This window comes from Oryzias melastigma, linkage group LG24, assembly GCF_002922805.2.
Source record: "Oryzias melastigma strain HK-1 linkage group LG24, ASM292280v2, whole genome shotgun sequence".
Taxonomy (NCBI): Eukaryota; Metazoa; Chordata; class Actinopteri; order Beloniformes; family Adrianichthyidae; genus Oryzias; species Oryzias melastigma.
This window is the reverse complement of record NC_050535.1, coordinates 20,382,501-20,400,226: the sequence shown is the minus strand read 5'-3', so window position 1 is coordinate 20,400,226 and position 17,726 is coordinate 20,382,501. Positions and strand designations below refer to the sequence as shown.

At 43.0% G+C, this 17,726-nt stretch overlaps 1 protein-coding gene across 2 annotated transcripts in view; it reads left to right on the top strand.

The window, feature by feature from the left end:
- Positions 1–1,566: 1,566 nt before the first annotated feature.
- jag2b (jagged canonical Notch ligand 2b) overlaps positions 1,567–17,726 on the top strand; it is a 55,689-nt gene continuing 39,529 nt past the window's right edge. For both annotated transcript variants that reach the window (XM_024291296.2, XM_024291295.2), the window contains exons 1-2: positions 1,567–2,255; positions 2,450–2,764. In XM_024291296.2, the coding sequence (XP_024147064.1) occupies positions 2,187–2,255; positions 2,450–2,764 (384 nt within the window). In that variant the 5' untranslated portion in view covers positions 1,567–2,186. The remainder of the gene's footprint in view (positions 2,256–2,449; positions 2,765–17,726) is intronic.

Here is a 17,726-nt window from a genome sequence, read left to right as displayed (position 1 = left end):
ACACGAAGGACCCATCATAATCAATGAGGGTGGTAACTTCAGTCCCAGTGCAGTCACTGACTCAGAAAAATTACAAGGGATTGGTATTATAATTTCCAGAAACGGTTGAATTCGATTCAATTCAATTTTGAGTTTACAAATCTATACACATTTGTTTAGAAATACATTAATAATCTATTTTATGATTTGAATCTATTTATATTAATCTGATCCAGTTCACATACTGTAAATGTATCAGTGAAATAATGAGATTGTTAATATCATCCAGTGTTACATGGATTCTCTAAAGGAGAAGTTCTAACTAAAATGTTCAGATCATTAACAATGTAAACATTGTTCTGCTTCTCCTGGAGGACGTTTCAGTTTGGACACTAGGTGGAGATCATGCTATAGGAGTACACCTTATTCCAGAGGAAGGAGAAAATATGAGGGCTGCACGGTGGCGCAGTGGTTAGCGCTCTTGCCTCACAGCGAGAAGGCCCCGGTTCGACTCCCGGCTGGGACCTTTCTGTGTGGAGTTTGCATGTTCTCCCCGTGCATGCGTGGGTTTTCACCGGGGACTCCAGCTTCCTCCCACCGTCCAAAAATATGCTACATGGGTTAATTGGTGACTCTGAAATTGCCCCTAGGTGTGAATGTGAGAGTGAATGTGTGTGTGATTGAGGCCCTGCGACAGACTGGTGACCTGTCCAGGGTGTACCCCGCCTTCGCCCATCAGTAGCCGGGATAGGCTCCGGCACCCCCGCGACCCTGACAGGGAAGAAGCGGTCAAGAAGATGGATGGATGGATGGATGGATGGAGAAAATATGAACAAAAAACTGATGTTTTATACCACAAATGGTTACTTTAAAAATATTTCCTTAAAAGAGTTTGGAATATTCATGTCTGTGAGTTTATAAAGATGTTCATTTAGTCAGCAATGTATGTTTAGGTCAACCGAGCGTTAGCATTAGCCGTTCTATGGGAATTTCCATTAAACGTTAGCATCAAGCTCGCAGACTTTAGCTTTATTTGCTAAAGTGATCTATATAGTGATCCATATTTATGTGTTAGCCTCGCCCCATCGTGCCACAAGGCCAAAATTTTTAAAATTAAATTTTCAGATTCAAAAATGAAAGGAGTTGAAAGTGAAAAAAAGTTTTGAAACCTAAAACAATAGAACATTTAAAGCTGAAAATAATTAACTTTATTTTAGAATAGCAAAAGTTTCGGACATTCTACTTTTTTTGGCCAAACACCAATATTTTTTTAATTTGTTTTATTTGGGTTTCAAATAATATTGCTCCATACTGCCCAGCACACCTGCGGCAGGTGAGGTTCGACCAGAGGATGGATGTGAGCTCTAAGCAGAGCTTTGGGTCTGCAGGAACCGTCTGTTCATTACTGCTCCAGGACAGTAGAGGGCGCTTCAAACTGCAGCAAACCCAGCAGCCCCTTTGGAGCAGCTTCACCTGGAATCCTCTGGAAGTCCGACTCATGTGGTCCAAACGAAACCGAACCTGTTTGATTAGAAAATGACCCCCCATCACAGAAAGGAAAATCTCAGATTAAATGGGTTCTTGAGGGGGAAAGAAAACAGTTTCCAGGACAATGGGGGATAAATTATGATTTCAGGTTGATGGATTTTTTTGGTGCTTTAAGGTGGAATTAGAGAATCGGATGTAAAGAAAAGGTTGAAGTTTTTGGTTATTGTGGAGGAGGGGGTGGGGTGGGGGTATTCCACTACAGTCCGCCTCCTCGATGGCGGTTGGCTCGCAGTCTGCCCGCAGGCGGGCTCGTGAGTGGCTGCGGGAGCTGTCAGTCACGCGGACGTCCTGTCTTCAGGCTGAGGCTCCTGAACGCCTCAGTTACTGTGTGGAGAGATTTGACGGAGGGACGCTCCCGCGCGTGGATCACTGCGCCGCAAACCCCCGCACGCTCGCTCGCTCGCCCGCCCGTTCGCTGCATCCCGCGCGCCTGGAATGCCTCGCTGAAACCCGGACGCGCACGTGAACATCCTCGCGCGGGGCTGCAGCTGGTGGTTGTTTGTGTATTTTTTTTTTTTTTTTTAAATCCCCTTTCCTCCCTTCTGCCTCCCCGCATGTCAGGGTGACGGGGGGGTTCGGTGGCCGGTCCCGCGGCTGTTCGGCTCTTCTTCTCCCTCCCTCCCTCCCCCCCTCCCCATGTCACTTAATTAATCGGAGGCATGTGGAATCGCAGCGGGATTCGGACTCTCCTCCTCATAGTGTGCCCGCTCCTCTCCTCATGGACGCAGGTAAGAGCAGCCGCTCGTTCTGCGCACGCGCCGTAGCCGTGAAAGTTGGTGGGCGTGGGCGGCGATCGATAATTGACGCAATCGGGAATGCAGGAGGCTTAATTGGCCCCGCAAAAAAAGCTGTCAACTAGTAGTTGGAAGTTGCGCGCGTGCGCCCCCTCTCCCGCCGCCTGACCGCTGTGACGTGTCCGCAGGTGTCCGAGTCCACCGGCTTCTTCGAGCTGCAGCTCGAGTCCGTGGAGAACGTGAACGGCGAGCTGGCGGACGGGGAGTGCTGCGACGGGCCGCGGGGCCCCCAGGACCTGCGCTGCACGCGCGACGAGTGCGACACCTACTTCCGAGTGTGCCTGAAGGAGTACCAGGTGGAGGCGGCCCCCAGCGGGGCCTGCACCTTCGGGGCCGGATCTACCCCCGTGCTCGGTGGAAATATGCTTTCTTTTCGGAGCTCCAGGAGTCAGAGAGGCGACGAGGCGGGCCGGATCCTCATCCCCTTCCAGTTCGCCTGGCCGGTGAGTTCATGCCCCCCCATCCCACCCCCCAGCAGAACAGGTGTGAACAGACACACTTTGGCTGCTTGCAGGTGTGGGCAGAGCTCTCCATTAAAGTGATGGATGAGTGAGTGACCCCCCCTCTCCCGCTGCTGGAGGGGGGGTGAGGCTCCTGTCAGAACATCTGCACCTTCATCCAGTTCTGGAGGAACATCTGTTGGGTCAGGAATGGGTCTGATCGGGAATTTCAATCAAAAGTGATACAAAGTCTGAGAATTCTGGAGTATTTCCTCCTCCTAAACCCATCCGCTCATCACTGACTCGCTGAGGACGGTGCAGTAACTAACCCGACTGTTGTCTCAGTGATAACACCGCCCAAAAAACCCAAACAATCAAAGACCGGCTGAGTGATGCTTCTTTAGCTCCGTCTCTATAGTCGTTTTATTGAGCGATGCCTCTAATTTTAGTTTTTGACCCAATTAGCTCCTCAATTAACAGTAGTTTTTCCTCACCGAGACGGAGGGTCTAGGGTTAACTTAGTTTAGTTTAGCAACCAGCTACTGTCTATATTTTATAACTGTCAGTCATAAAATATAGACATAATTCATATTTATTATTTAATAAAAGAAGGTCATGAATGCTAATCCAAATTTCTTAAAGGCTAAAGTAAGACTCTTTCTAGGTTTTGATCAGTAGGAAACGAGCTCCAATGGCTTTTTTACTGTTAAAGCTTGCCAACCTCTGGGCTATATAAATAAAATGTATTTGAATAGAAGGTTTCTGTTTCCGTCTGATGTCTTAGTCACGTCAGTAATAGAATCTAAAGTTCCTCTGATTAGAATCACAGGAGAAGTAATGAAACCTCTTATGCTGCGTTCACACTGCGCTCGGAAAAGCCCGATAGAGCGAACACTTTGAAAACTATACGTGTGTTTCAGGCCTTCGCGTCCAAAACTCTTCATGTTTGCCGTCCTATTATACCTGGAGTTCTGACGCTAAGTCTTTCACAGATCAGAATAGAAATGAGAAAGTAAAAAAAAAAAACTGGAGTAAGATTCACAAGATTTACACCGCATGGACATTTTTGGACCAATCTTCCAGCTGTTGGTACAGTCCTGTGTGGACAAAAACCCACGTTCAGATGATTTGTCAAAGTGCCACACATGCCCGGTGTGTACGCAGCATCAGATGCTCGTCCTCAGGTTACATCAGCTTCACCATAAATCTGTTTCTCTAATTCAAGTCTGGCTGACAGAACCCACGGTGAATCTGTGACGGACCTTAGAACCACATCAGGCTCCCTTCATGACCCTCGTGTCTGTCCATCAGCAGTGATTCGGTGCTGTTGGTTCAGTCTGGATTCACACTGAGCTCTTTGAGACAAACTGTGTTCATGTGGCTTTTGTCTCTTTGGTTTGTGTCTTTGGATTGCAATTTAACTAGTCATGTTTTTGGTTTTGCCTTAAGCCTTAGGTGAGTTTTCACCATTAAATGACCCTAATCCAGATTAAACTGGAACAGTTGCATTACCTGTGATGATGCTAGTGGAAATGCTTTTGCTGAATGGATGTTGAGGCCAGAAGCAACTAACTTTAATTGCTCATAATGTCCTGAATGTGCTGAACGTTTTGATGCCAAAATTACATAATTTGCAGAAAGTGCACAAGAATTTGAAAAATTTCTTTAAAAAATCTAAAAAAATTGTCAAAAATTCCGTAAAATTTATAAATACCAAAAATAATGGTATGAATTTCCTCAACGTGCCGAACGTTTTAATACCAATATTGCATAGATTTCAAAGTGCTCAAAGATTGGAAAAATTTTGTAAATTGCAAAAAATGTTGAAACGCGTTAAAGGTATAAATAACAAAAGTCCAAGGATGATTGTTTTGAACATGCTGAATGTTTTGATACCAAACTTGGATACTTTACAGAAAGTGCTTAAGAATTAGAAAAATTGTAAAAATTGCGAAAAATGTATAACTAGTAATAATAGCATTAATTTCTTGAACGTCCTGAGCACTTAAAATTGCTTAAAAATCCTGTATACATGCCAATTTTGCAAAAGTATTTTGTGTGTTTAAATATGAACTAAACTCCAAACTAGCCCCCAAAAAGCTAGCCTATTGCTTAAATACTAGCTAAACTCCCAAATAGCCTAAAATTCCGCAGTAAACTAAACTAGTCAAAAAAGTTAGCATGTTTCTAAAATAGAAGCTAAACTCTTAATTAGCCTATAAAAACTTTAGTGTGTAACACATTAGCCAGAAACGTTAGCATACTAGCTAAACTCCATCTTAGCTTAAAAAGCCTCAGTAGATGCTATAAGCAGCACAAAAAGCTAACACATTGCTTTGATACTAGCTAAACTCCAAAGTAATGTTATCATTTTGCTAAAATAGAAGCTAAACTCTAAATCAGCCTAAAAAACTCCAGTAGATGAAAAATTAGCCAAAAATGTTCTTAATCACTTTAAAAGATTAAAACAAGGTCAATGAATCTATTTAAAGGCTTGTTGCTAATTTACTTAAAACTATAAAGTTTATGAATACCAAAAGCACTAAGCATTCACACAATTATGACGATGTAAACGCAGCCAAAGTGGAGTAAATGGAGAAACTGGATCAGACGTATCTGTCCGGCTCCGTCCTCTTCAGCCAGGTCACTCGAGGTTAGCTCCTCAGTTATGAACCATGTCGTGTTACAGCTGAGAGTTTAAATCGGATTGGAGTTCTGATTTATGTCCCGCCCGATTGGCTCAAATGTTCCTCGGTTCTTATGATCTACAGAACCCACAATCATGATCACTGTTGTCAGAAGGTCGCCATCTTCTCCTGTGAAATGATCATCAAAATGCGTTTTTAGAAACGTCTTTTACTGAAGTGGAGATGATGGCGTGACAGCCCAGAGTGCCGACTCTGCAGGAAATAAACCTGCAGGCGCTTGGGTTGGGTTCTCCGACACACCTGTAGGTGGAGGTGAGGAGGGGGTTCAGCGGCCCGGCTGATAGCGCTGTAGTTTGGCGGTGCCAGATGTCTTGGCGCGCCTGCTGGGGTTGTTGGCGGCGGCGGTGGCGGTGCTGCTGAGGAGACAAAGATGCAGTGTGCTGTTGGCTGTCATCTGGACAGCTGGGCCTGGACGGGCTGAGGGAAGCCCTTCAGCAGCAGCAGAAAGGCTGCTGCCGCTTCCTTTAGGAGCTCACAAACAAACTCTGTTTTCATTGGTTTGACCCGCCGGCGGCGCAGAGACTTGAACCGAGTCGAATCCAAACTATTCAGGCCTAAAAGGGACCAAATCTACAACCAGACAACACGAAAATGAAGGAAAACCGTTGAAAAATGCACAAAGTAAAGCAGTTTAAACGTATTTCTATTCAATCTGATCAATTTTAAATGGAATAAGTGTCTAATATAGTTTAATTTTTGCCTTAGCAGGAGTTCAAATGATTAAATTTAAGCATTGTTGGTTCAGTGTTGGGAGAAAATTTTGATTTTACGTTTGACTTAATTACCAGACAGATCTTACCCAGAGTAGTCACAGCTGTATTGATTAATTGGTTTATTTCAAGTATGGATTGTAAAAAGTATAGGACAAAACACACAAATATTTCAAACTCGTGAAAAGAATTCATTAGAAAATAGAAAACAAACAAAGACACAGTTATGCCCAGCTGGAATTATGCAACATCAAGTCTGTCATATATGGGAATGGAACAGTTAAAGAAAGTTGATTTAAGATTAATAGATCACCAATCGATTCATAAAAATTTAAATCGATTTAGCACAGAAGGCTAAAGTCTGCTAGCTTGATGGTAATGTTTCACGGAATTTCCCATAGTACGGCTAATGCTAACGCTTGGTCGACCTAAACATTCATTACTGACTAAATGAACATCTTTATAAACTCACACACATGAATTTTCTAAACTCTTTTAAGGAAATATTTTTTAAAGTAACCAAGCACAGTTTTTTGCTCATACTTTCTTCTTCTTCTTGAATAAGGTGTACTTCTAAAGCATGATCACCACCTAGTGTCCAAACTGAAACGTCCTCCAGGAGAAGCAGAACAATGTTTCCAATGTTAATGATCTGAACATTTTAGTTAGAACTTCTCCTTTAGAGAATCCATGTAACACTGGATGATATTAACAATCTCATTATTTCACTGATACATTTACAGTATGTCAACTGGATCAGATTGATATATTCAAAACATTTAGTAGATTATTAATGTATTTCTAAACAAATGTGTCTAAATGTGAAAATTAAAGTTGAATTGAATGGATTAAAAGAATAAAAAATAAATCGTGAATCGAATCGATTTTGGAAATTATCAATATCCAGCCCTAAAGGACGAGGTGTGGCGTCCGACCGGGTTCGGGCCTCATGGTTCATCGGTGAGTTTGCTTCTCCAGCACTGAAGTGCGTCCGGAGTAAGGTAAAAATGCATCTTCCTCCCGTCTGGTCACTAACGAAAGTTCTGATTGGAGTTTCTTTGCCGTTCCCCGTGCCTCCTTTGGCGCGGTGTTGGGCGGGTTTGTAACTGTATCGTCTCTGGAATCGGGAAATGGATCGGCCTCCATTTTCCCTCCACTGGTAACAGGATGCTTGCGGTCGGCCTGCGAGGAGGAACCCCATCCAGGAGCAGGAGGGCTGCAGGTCCGGAGGGGTACCTGCAGAATCCTGCTCCTCACTTTGAGCAGAACATTAGAGCGTCTGAGGGGAGACCCTGGTAGGAGAACCGGGACACGGGGCAGAAGTTTCTTCTCGTCTAGGACCGCGGTTTGTTGTGGATGCACACATTCAAGAGCCAGGCGGGCTGCCATGGCGAGCCACACCTGATACGGAGCTTGGAGGAGCTGTTGCTAGGAGACGTCCTCACAGCCCTTTTCGTAAACAATTATCCTCCCTCTCCCCGTGAGTCCCCCCCCACCATCGCTCCTCTTCAGGTCCCAGTGCTGCCGGGTGGAAAACCACCTGTGCTTCAGCTCCCATTGATTATGCAACCATGAACACGGAGATGGTTCAAATGAATTCACAGAACAGAACTTTCTTCTCACATTTTAGCCTCTGAATGACCAGATGAAATAATGGCGTCTATTCTTTTAGTAAAAAGTACTACAATTCAAGGTCACTTGATGAAGAATACTAGAGTGTAAGTACAGCAAGTTTACTGTAGAGCATGTTGTGTAGGAGGTTTAACTGAATATTTCTTCAGACTAAACTGAAACATTTCAAGTTTACGGCCTCATTAGTAGTCATGTACCTCGATGGGTGGAGTTTGTTCTCAACATTTGACCCCTCCCCCGGGGAGCAGTGAGCTGCAGCCCCAACCATCCAACCCCTTAATGCTGAGTGTCCACCAGAGTCCCATTTTTAGAGTCTCTGGTACGACTCCTCCTTGTGGTTCAGGTGTCTCCCCATAGATGGCGCACTACAAGTAAATTCACCTTTGTTTAGGTGTAGGAAGTTATTCTGCAGTCATGTAGTGTTTGAAGATTTGTCGTTTTCCCAATATTCATGTCTGATTTTCAAGTCGGACAGTTATTGAACGTTTTTCCATCAAACCATTGGTTATAATGGCACTAAAATGAGAACAAAAGCCGCAGGTTTGATGTAAAAACTCCAGAATGTTCTGTTTTAAAGTCCTTTACAATCAGAATAAAGGCATGTTTTTGTCCATATCCCCATGTTATCATTATACATTTTTTAATGAGGTGAATTGCCAAAACGCCACAAATCTGCTCCTGGTCTGGCCCTTCTGTCAGCTTTTAGAACCCTTTGTGGAGTAAGAACGTTTGCCCACCTGGTATAGACTAGTGGTGTGTCAAAATATCTATTGCGATTAGGGCCGCCACAATTAGTCAATCAGCTATTAAAATAGTTGATGACTAATTTAATAGTCAATTAGTCGTTTCTTTATGTTATATGGAATTGGAGTGTAGTAAAGTTGAAAGTTATATTGACATTCTGCTAGCTTTTTGGACTATTTTGGCATTTATTAAAGTTTTTTAGGCTATTTTGGAGTTAAGCTTATATTCCAGCTGCATACTAGCTGTTTTGGTTAACTAAGGCTTTTTTTCAATTATATTAGGCAAATTTGGTAAATGGCGTATACTTGTATAGCGCTTTCTACCCTCCTTCAAAGGCCCAAAGCGCTTCACAGTCACAGACCGATTCACCCATTCACACACACATTCACACACTGGTGGTGGCTCCACTGCTGAACACTGGCGCCAACCTCCCACCAGAGGCAATTCAGGGTTCAGTGTCTTGCCCAAGGACACTTCGACACATGGGCGGGCATCAATCCCCCAATCCTCCGATCAGGAGTTGACCGCCCTACCACTCCACCACAGCTGCCCCTTAAATTTAGCATTAAACTAATATTTTAGCTAGCTATTAGCTTCAGTGTTATCAGCTATCAATTTCATCATCTTCAGCGGCTAAATTCAGTTTATAGTATTCACACTAGTATTATCACAGGTAATGCTATATATCTCTATTTTTAGTTAGTTTAAAGCTAATGATGGTTGTGTTCTTTACATCCAGTTTGGGCATGACCCAATTAGTCGACTAATCAGAAAATTTAATTGGTGATTAGTCGACTATTAAAATAATAATTGCGATATTTAGTCCTGCGATTGATTCTCGATGGGTTTTCATCAAGTATAGATCTTTCATCGTATCATCAGGTGCCCAGTGATTTTCAGCCCTATTATAGACCAAGGATACTTGTGGTTCACTTAGATAAATGACTTTTTCCCAAGGTTTATGCAAGACAAGAGGACTGAACATGAGACTGCTGCATCATTCTGACTTTAAAGTATCAGCCATAAATAGCCAATAAATCAAATCTCAAATTGTTTTTCAGGTTATATTTTATTAAATCTTTCTATCAAGAACTCAGACTCATTTAAACATTTGTTGCCATAGTAACAAAAAAAAGGTAACTTGTGACTTCTGGATAGGAAGGTGGAATGTCTGCCCTTGTCTAGTACCATAAGAGTGAAGCTGATTTTTTTTTTTTTTTTTTTTTTTGTTTTGGAAATTGTTAAAATACTTGCCCCGATAGAGTATTCACTTCACTTGTTTGTTATATTTACGTATTTTGACAAATTGAAAATCTTCGTTTCTTTTATCAATGGGAATCGAAGTGTCACAAAGCCGTTTGATTGTGTAAAACTTTTCACTGCTGTGAAGTGTTGCATATCGGTGCAAAGCTGCTCTTCTCCGCTTCAGAATCCACTGGAATTAGATGCGGTAGTCGAAAAATATCAACTTTGGCGCTGAAACTCTGGTGTTACAGGGTTAATGTGAGCAGGAAGCCACAGCTGATGACATCCACAGGATGCATACTATCTCACAAAGAGGGCGAATGAAGCGTAAACACCTGGTTGCTATGGACAGCTTACAAACCGACTTTGTCACAGAGGCGCGAAAATTGCTACACATGTTTATCAGACTGAGACCTGAAAAAAGTATTATGGTTGCTATGGAGATATCTTATTTATATAAGCCATAGTTTTGAATCCAATTTTATAGGAAGTGCCTGTTTGAAAGGTAAAATAGAAACTTTCTTTTTTATTTATGCCAGGACAAATGGGGTTTCCCAGCATGGGCTGCACAGAGTGGGTATCCAACTCTGCTTGCAGCTTTAATTACAATTATTTTTAGCTCTGGACTTTTGCTGCGATGCACAGTCTGCCTGTGATACGAGCTGATAAACTTGGAGCTGCGATGTGTTGTAGAGTGGCGGGGACACAAAAGCGTCTCCTCCAAACTTGTAATCCTTCTCCATGTGCTGCTGCTCCTCTCAAATGGAGCTTACAGGTTCTGCGTTTGTCTAAATCCATAGAAATGTGAGGAAAAGCGATCTGAAAAGCCCCTTTCTGCTGTTTGTCTGCGTCCATGGAGTGTGTTGCTCATCAGCAGAGGGCTTGTGCGGCTCAGACTGTGTGATCCCGGCCGCCCCCCGCGCAGCCTGAGCCATCCCTGCCATCTGAGCGCGCACCGCAGCCATCCGTGTTGATGCCGGCGCCGCGCGCGGCAGCAGGGATTTCCTCTGAGAACGCCTTGTTGTGTTCACTCTGTGATTTCACAGAAGCCTCGGCCTGCGGGAAACAACAACTTAGTTCCAGGCCCCGCCTCCTCCTCCTCCTCCTCCTCGGCGCAGCGGTTTGGAAGTGCACACGAGGCGGCGGAGCGTCTCTAATTTTTTGACCTTGTTTTCCTGATTCGGGCTGTTGCAGCGACGCTTCTTCTAAATTTGGAGCCAAAAAGCCCAGCCGTCCCTCTTGTGCTGCCCTCCTTACCTAGATAGCAGGAGGAAGCGCCGCTTTTCCCATCAGCAGCTGCTCTGAAATGCAGACCGCTGCTCGTCTGATTCCAGTCCGAGTGGAAAACCTTCAGACATCCTGGATGGGACTGAAGGGCAGCGGTCTCTAGTTGAATTCTGAGAGCAGAAACGCGTCCTGTCACCACAATGGATGGAAATCCAGACATTTTTCTCATCCAGCCAATAGCAGTTAATGCACGGGGCTGTGAATGGCCGCTCGCAGATAAAACTCTTTATGGTTCCTGAAGCCGCCGTTGAAACGTGGCTGCCATGGAGACTCCTGCAGGCCGAGCGGGAGCTTTGTTCTGCAGGCGCTGGCGCCTCCTGGTTCCCCAAAAATAATCTAGTTTCATTAGGAGAACATCCTCACCCCACAGGACTGACATGGAAGAGGGCCGGTCTAAACGCCACAACCTGTCAGGGAGGCAGGTCACTTTACAAGTTCAGTTTCATTAAATATCTATTTTTCATATTTACATTCAAACCTATTTTGAGTATGAAGCATAAATAAGAAATGTATATTTAAAAAGCTCTATTTCTATTTACTTTAAAAAAAGTATCTTAAAACGGAAAGTAAATCAATTTACAAGTGAAAGGATTTTAATTTTAATCATTACTATATTGTGGTTTTTCAAAGTAAACTGTTCTGGGTTCTGATTGGCTGTAGTCCTTGTCAATCAATCTTCATGTTATCTCTTGTTCACGTGTTCAGCTTTTTCGTAATTTAACTAAATCTTTGATAAAAATCCATTTTTATTTTATAATACTAGACTTATTTTCCTTTGAAGTTATTTTTACAACAGAACTCCTGCGATAAAAGAGGGAACTAGAGGTGTGCCAAAATATTGATATTGCAATATGTCGTGATATTTATTCCTGCGATTGATTCTCAATGGGTTCTCATCAAGTAAAGTTTATTTTCATTTGAAGAGGCTGTAAAACGTTACATTTATCATCCTTCTAGACGTTCCTTTGGAGGTAGATGCCGTACGCCAATATGTCTGGCAGCTACTTGAATTATGTAATTCTTGTTCTGTTGTTTACAACATTTTTGCAGTAAGTAGTGTCACTGCTGTTAACTATTGTTTAGACTGAATTGGTGTCAATGCTTGTCAGAGACATAGTATTAATGATTTCAGCAATGTATACCCAAAAGTGCTCATTTGTTGCACAAAATAAAGCACAAGTTGTTTATTATGATTGTGTTCAAGCTAAAAAACGAATGGGGAAATATTTTGCTAAAAAATGACTTGTTAGAGATGATTTTTTACCAATTATCCCAAATTATGGATACTGTGAGCCGTGTTTCGTGAGGTACCCAGTGATTCCCAGTCCTTGAAGGAACACTGTACACTCTTGATGTTGCATTTTTTTTCTTTCGCTGAAACGTCTTTTTTTCAGATAAAAACATAATTTTAAGAGAATAATTTGCTTCTTGTTGAGTTTGTCTTCTGGAATGAAGAAAACCTTCTTCTCATGTTAGTGTGTTAAAGTCTTGCACTGTGTTATCAGTGATGGTTATTGTGGTCAGCTGTCTTTGATCAGGCGACACACTTGATTGCCGCTGTTCATTGGAATCGCTACCTTTATTCTAGCGCATGTGCGGAAAAAGTTTGGTGTGAAACGTCAAAGCGGTGCAAGTGTTGTGAGTCTTGGTTCAGGAATTTCTCTTCTCAGTTTTATTCTGATGGATGAAAGACTTTGTGTGATAGGATTTGGCTAGACACAAACGGCAACGATCATTATATTCTCTAATTGTCAGCCGGTTGGCACTTTCATGAATTAAAAAAAGACACAACCTACCTTCCAAACCAGAGTCCCTGATTGGTCAAAGTTCAACAAGTTCAGCTTTCAACACGTATTCAGTGGTTGCACGTTTTGTATGTAGTGCCCAAAACAAACTTAAAAAATGTGCGTCGCATGAAGGCTAGTTTTGGTCGTGGAAACCTGGACCACGTGTTCATGCGTCTTTACCTTTACTTTTTCTTGGAGGTGGCCCCTTCAACATGCGGTGTGAACGCTGCATTAAGAACCAATTCACAACCCGACTGACCCAAGGTTTCACAACGTCTAAGCACTTATTCAAAGACGGGGGATAACTGCTATAACTTCATATAAAAGTATTCTTTTCAGATCAGTCTAATGAGACCTAAAGGTTAAAGCGGCATTTTAGTTTATCAGAGATCCACAGATTCTGAAATGTTCAGCTTCCTTACTGACCCTTCCAAATGTTCTTGAATCATTCAAATCCTAGATTTCCTTTGACTTGGATCCCAAACCCATTCACATATGAAGCCACATCGGACCCGTCCAGCCTGATGAGGCCGGTTAGTTTGAGTCCAAACATGACTTCTCATGCATTGTGCGCGGCTGATGCATTATTGAAGCCTTCTTGTTATTATGGTTCCAAAGAACGGCCTTTACTGGGACTTGTGTTCTGTTGAAGGTACACTTGGTGTTCTGCCGTCTGGTTTCCTTTTACAACCTTCACAAGCTCAGAGAGAAGCAGCTTTGCACTGATAAGTAGCACTTTACATTATTGAAGTGTTTATGTAATTAGTGGAAATCAGGTGATTCTGACTAAAATTGGATAAAATTACGATGAACTATGGTAGGTCACAGATCGTGGCTTGCGACAGGTGTTAAAGGGTTAACAAATTTAAGTCGGGGTTCTTAAACTAAATTTACCTTGGAGCCACTGAAGACAGAGTCTGGCTGAGGCTGGCCCGTGTGGGGTTCCATTTGTACCAAAAGTGTGTTTTTGGATCCACTGCCTGTCTTTGGTCCATTGTCTATGTCTACTGAACTAGTTTATTCAACACTTGTTCATATCAATGAGTATCCTCTGTGAAACGACAGGAGCAAAAGATGCTAGCAACTGTTGCTAAGGACTTTTCTGACGACCAGGTCCAGCAACAATAGCAAATGTAAAGTTTTAAACATAAAGCTGAAACATCACAAAGCAAATATAACGCTGCCGTCAACGAAGCAGAAGATTTTGCTTAGTATGCATTGAACTTCCATATAAAGGCAGGGGAGCAAAATATCAACTTGGGGGCTGCAAATGGTCAGCAGGCCACCAGTTTGAGACCCCTGGTTTAAGCTATGGTTAGCTTTTCTTTTTTTTTATTTTTTTTTTTATTTTTTTTTTTTGAGGAAAATTGTGAATTTGTGTTTTTAGATGAATATCAGTAGTAACTTAGTCCAGTTCTCATTCACAGTCAATGGTCCTATGGCTGGGTGGATAAAATCGAATTGAATCCATTTAAGCTTAATAGATCAATAATCAAGTCATAAAAATATAAATTGATTTAGCACATAAGGCTAATGTTCAATAGAATTTCCCATAGGACGGCTAATGCTAACGCTCGGTTGACCTAAACATACATTACTGACTAAATGAACATCTTTATAAACTCACAGACATGAATTGTCTTTTAATAAAATATGTTTTAAAGTAACCATTTGTGTTCTAAAAACAACAGTTTTTTGCTCATTCTTTCTTCTTCTCCTTGAATAAGGTGTAATGCTATAGTGTGATCTCCACCTAGTGTCCAAACTGAAACGTCCTCCAGGAGAAGCAGAACAATGTTTCCAATGTTAATGATCTGAACATTTTAGTTAGAACTTCTCCTTTAGAGAATCCATGTAACACTGGATGATATTAACAATCTCATTATTTCACTGATACATTTACAGTATGTGAACTGGATCAAATTAATATTAATAGATTCAAAACATGTAGTAGATTATTAATCTTTGTAAACAAATGTGTATAAATATCTAAACTCAAAACTGAATTGAATTGAGAGGATCGAAACAATCGAAAAAAATCTGAATCAGATTGTTTCAATCCCCAGCCCTACGTTCAAACTCAGTCCACGTTCTGCCACATAAACGTCCTTCGCTTCTGGTCATGTGTGTTTCCGTTGTGGCTCGCCGCTGGAGCGTGCGTCTGCATCATGTCAGGAGCCCCTCGGCGGGGCCGTTAAAGCGTGTCATTACACGGACAGTTAAATTGTCACTATAGTGTTGAACCTGTTAGAAATGCTAATGGGTCCCGGTCGGAGGCGGTGCTGCAGTCCGGCGAGGAACTCAGCCGCTGCGCTTCAGTAATTAGACTGTTAATGGCTCTGAAGCATGCCCATCGCCATAGCAGCGAATTAATGCTGCAGGAAGTAATCACCAAATATCCTGTGTTTAAAAGCGTCACGTCGGTTAAACTTTGACGAGGTTAGGTTTGTTTTTTAGGGGGGAATCAGAGCGAGCCTCTCCGTCTGGGTCTACTGTCCCATCTCTGTTTGTTTTGTGGTGTCCATGGTTTTGAAACCGGAGCCGGCGTGCGTGTGAACAGGCGTGCGGCGTGTTGCTGCCCTACGTGTTGCGCTGCCTCGGATCCTGCTGGCTAATTAGCACGGCGAGGGGAGGGGTTTGTTGCATTGGCAGTGCATGGGTAATGACCCTGTTGGCATAGCAGCAGCATGCCTAATGGGCCGTGTGCGTGCGCGCACAGCCGGCGTGTGCCACCCGGCCAAATGTCTGTGCTGTCTCTTGGCATCAAGTTCTGGCGGGAAGAGCTCCCAGCTCTCCTCCAGTCGACCCAGGGAAGGCTTCACCTGCAGGATTCTCCACAGATGTGATTGCCAGAAATGTGTATTTTTTGCAAGTCTTTGATCCTTGAACAAACTGACAGGTTAAGATTTATATTTCGTTTCTCCTGCTTGGCCAAAGAAGTCAGATCTACATCTTGTGTATGACGAGCTGCTGCCCAAAAGCAGTAAAAAGGAACCCTCGCCTCTACAAACCTCGACTCAGATGTTCTGCAGGTTTTGAAGTTGAAACATCTGATATTCGTTTCAGAGTTTGGAGGTCAGGAACGCTAGTTTCTCTGCTTTCCTTTTTCTCTTTTTCAGTTCTTGAGACGCTCCTCCTGCTGCTTTTTCTTTGTATTCGTTGTGACTTGACGCTGGCAGAGCGAAACCAAAAGCTGGGATTGACAGCACAGATTAATGAAGATTACATGTGGCGATTTACACGCTGACCTCACGTCCCATCAGAAGGTAATAAATCAGGCGAGCGTCAAAGACTCCTGATGGAGGAGCTGAGAACACATAGGTGGACAATTAGGTCAACGCTCGGGGACATGGGAATCCGAAATAAAGCCAAGTCACAGGCTGTTCTGGAGGTGCTCGTGGTCCTAATTGAATGCCTGGTGGTATCAAAACCAGCTTGTGCGAAGGCCGTCAAAGCTCAATCAACATTTGAAATCCCGGCCTTCCCCTGGAGGCCGATAAGTCAATCAAAGCTAGCATCGACAGCGTGGAGGTGTGGACCCCTCCGGGGCCGCTGAATGGTCGGCAGACTGGGATCAGGCATGGGATTAGACGTCGGGCCCGGATCTCACATTCTTAGTATTCTTCAAATGCAAACATGCGCGTCACCCCACAGGCAGAGGGGCTGACCCCGCTTTTCAAGCAGAAGCGTGGAGATCCCATGCTCGGTGACCCCAACCTGCCCCCCATTTCCACCTCCCACCACCACCTCTGCCTGCTCCCTTTTTAAGATCTGGAGGAGCACCTTCAACCCGTCTGTCCCGCCCCTTGGTGTGGCGTGGGAACCGGCACCTGTGGCTCTGCCCAGGCATCATCTCCTCTTCTGTCTGTCGCGGATGGTGGATCTAATTTTTCTTCTGGAAACTAGAACTAGTAAGACAAGATTTTAGACATTTGGCCTTTTTGTTTGTTTGAATAAAAACGTTCCCAGTTGTGTTTTAACTATGATTAGGGCTGGGAATCACTGGGTACCTCACGATGCAATATGTGGCTCACGATATCGATAATATTGCAATACTGCGATAATTGGAAAAATCATAAATTATATTCTATAGAACACATTTCTTAGGAAAATAAATCCCCATTTATTTTTGAGCTTGAACACAATCAAAATGAACAAATTGTGTATTATCTTTGGCAAAAACAATTTGACACTTTTGTGCAGCTTTGCTGAAATCAGTAATACTATGACGAGCATTGACACCAAGCCAAGACAGCCAATCTTGAAACACGCCCCCTATCTACCTCCAAAGGAACATCTCACTAAAGGAGGATGAATGTAACGTCTTACAGCCTCTTCAAATGAAAGTAAAAAGTTGATACTTGGTGAGAACCCATCGAGAATCAATCGCAATCAAATTATTGATGTTTTGGCACACCCCAAATTATGATTATGAAATTTTTGAATAAAATCCCACAACCTAAATGTCTTAAAGCCATTTTTCATGTTGATCTGAAGCCTCTGTTTCCAAAATCTCTTCTGAGGGGGCGTGGCTTTTGGAGCTGAGCTGGATAGCTCCGCCCCTGATCCCCCCCTCTCTCTGATTATGATAGCTCTGTGTCTCACTAGCATAAATCTTCACTCTGCTACATAAAAACATCCATCAATCTGGGTAATGTCCAGCCGTATGGTTCTGATCCGGATGTCAGCTGGACGAGGAAGTGAAGATCTTCATGGACAGAACTTCCTCCAAAATCCTGATTAGCTTTTAATTTAGCAATATGCCAGCTGTTTTTGGCTAATTTAGACATTTTTCCATTTTTTTTTAGGCTAATTTAGAGTTTAGCCAATATATAAGCATTATACTAACTGT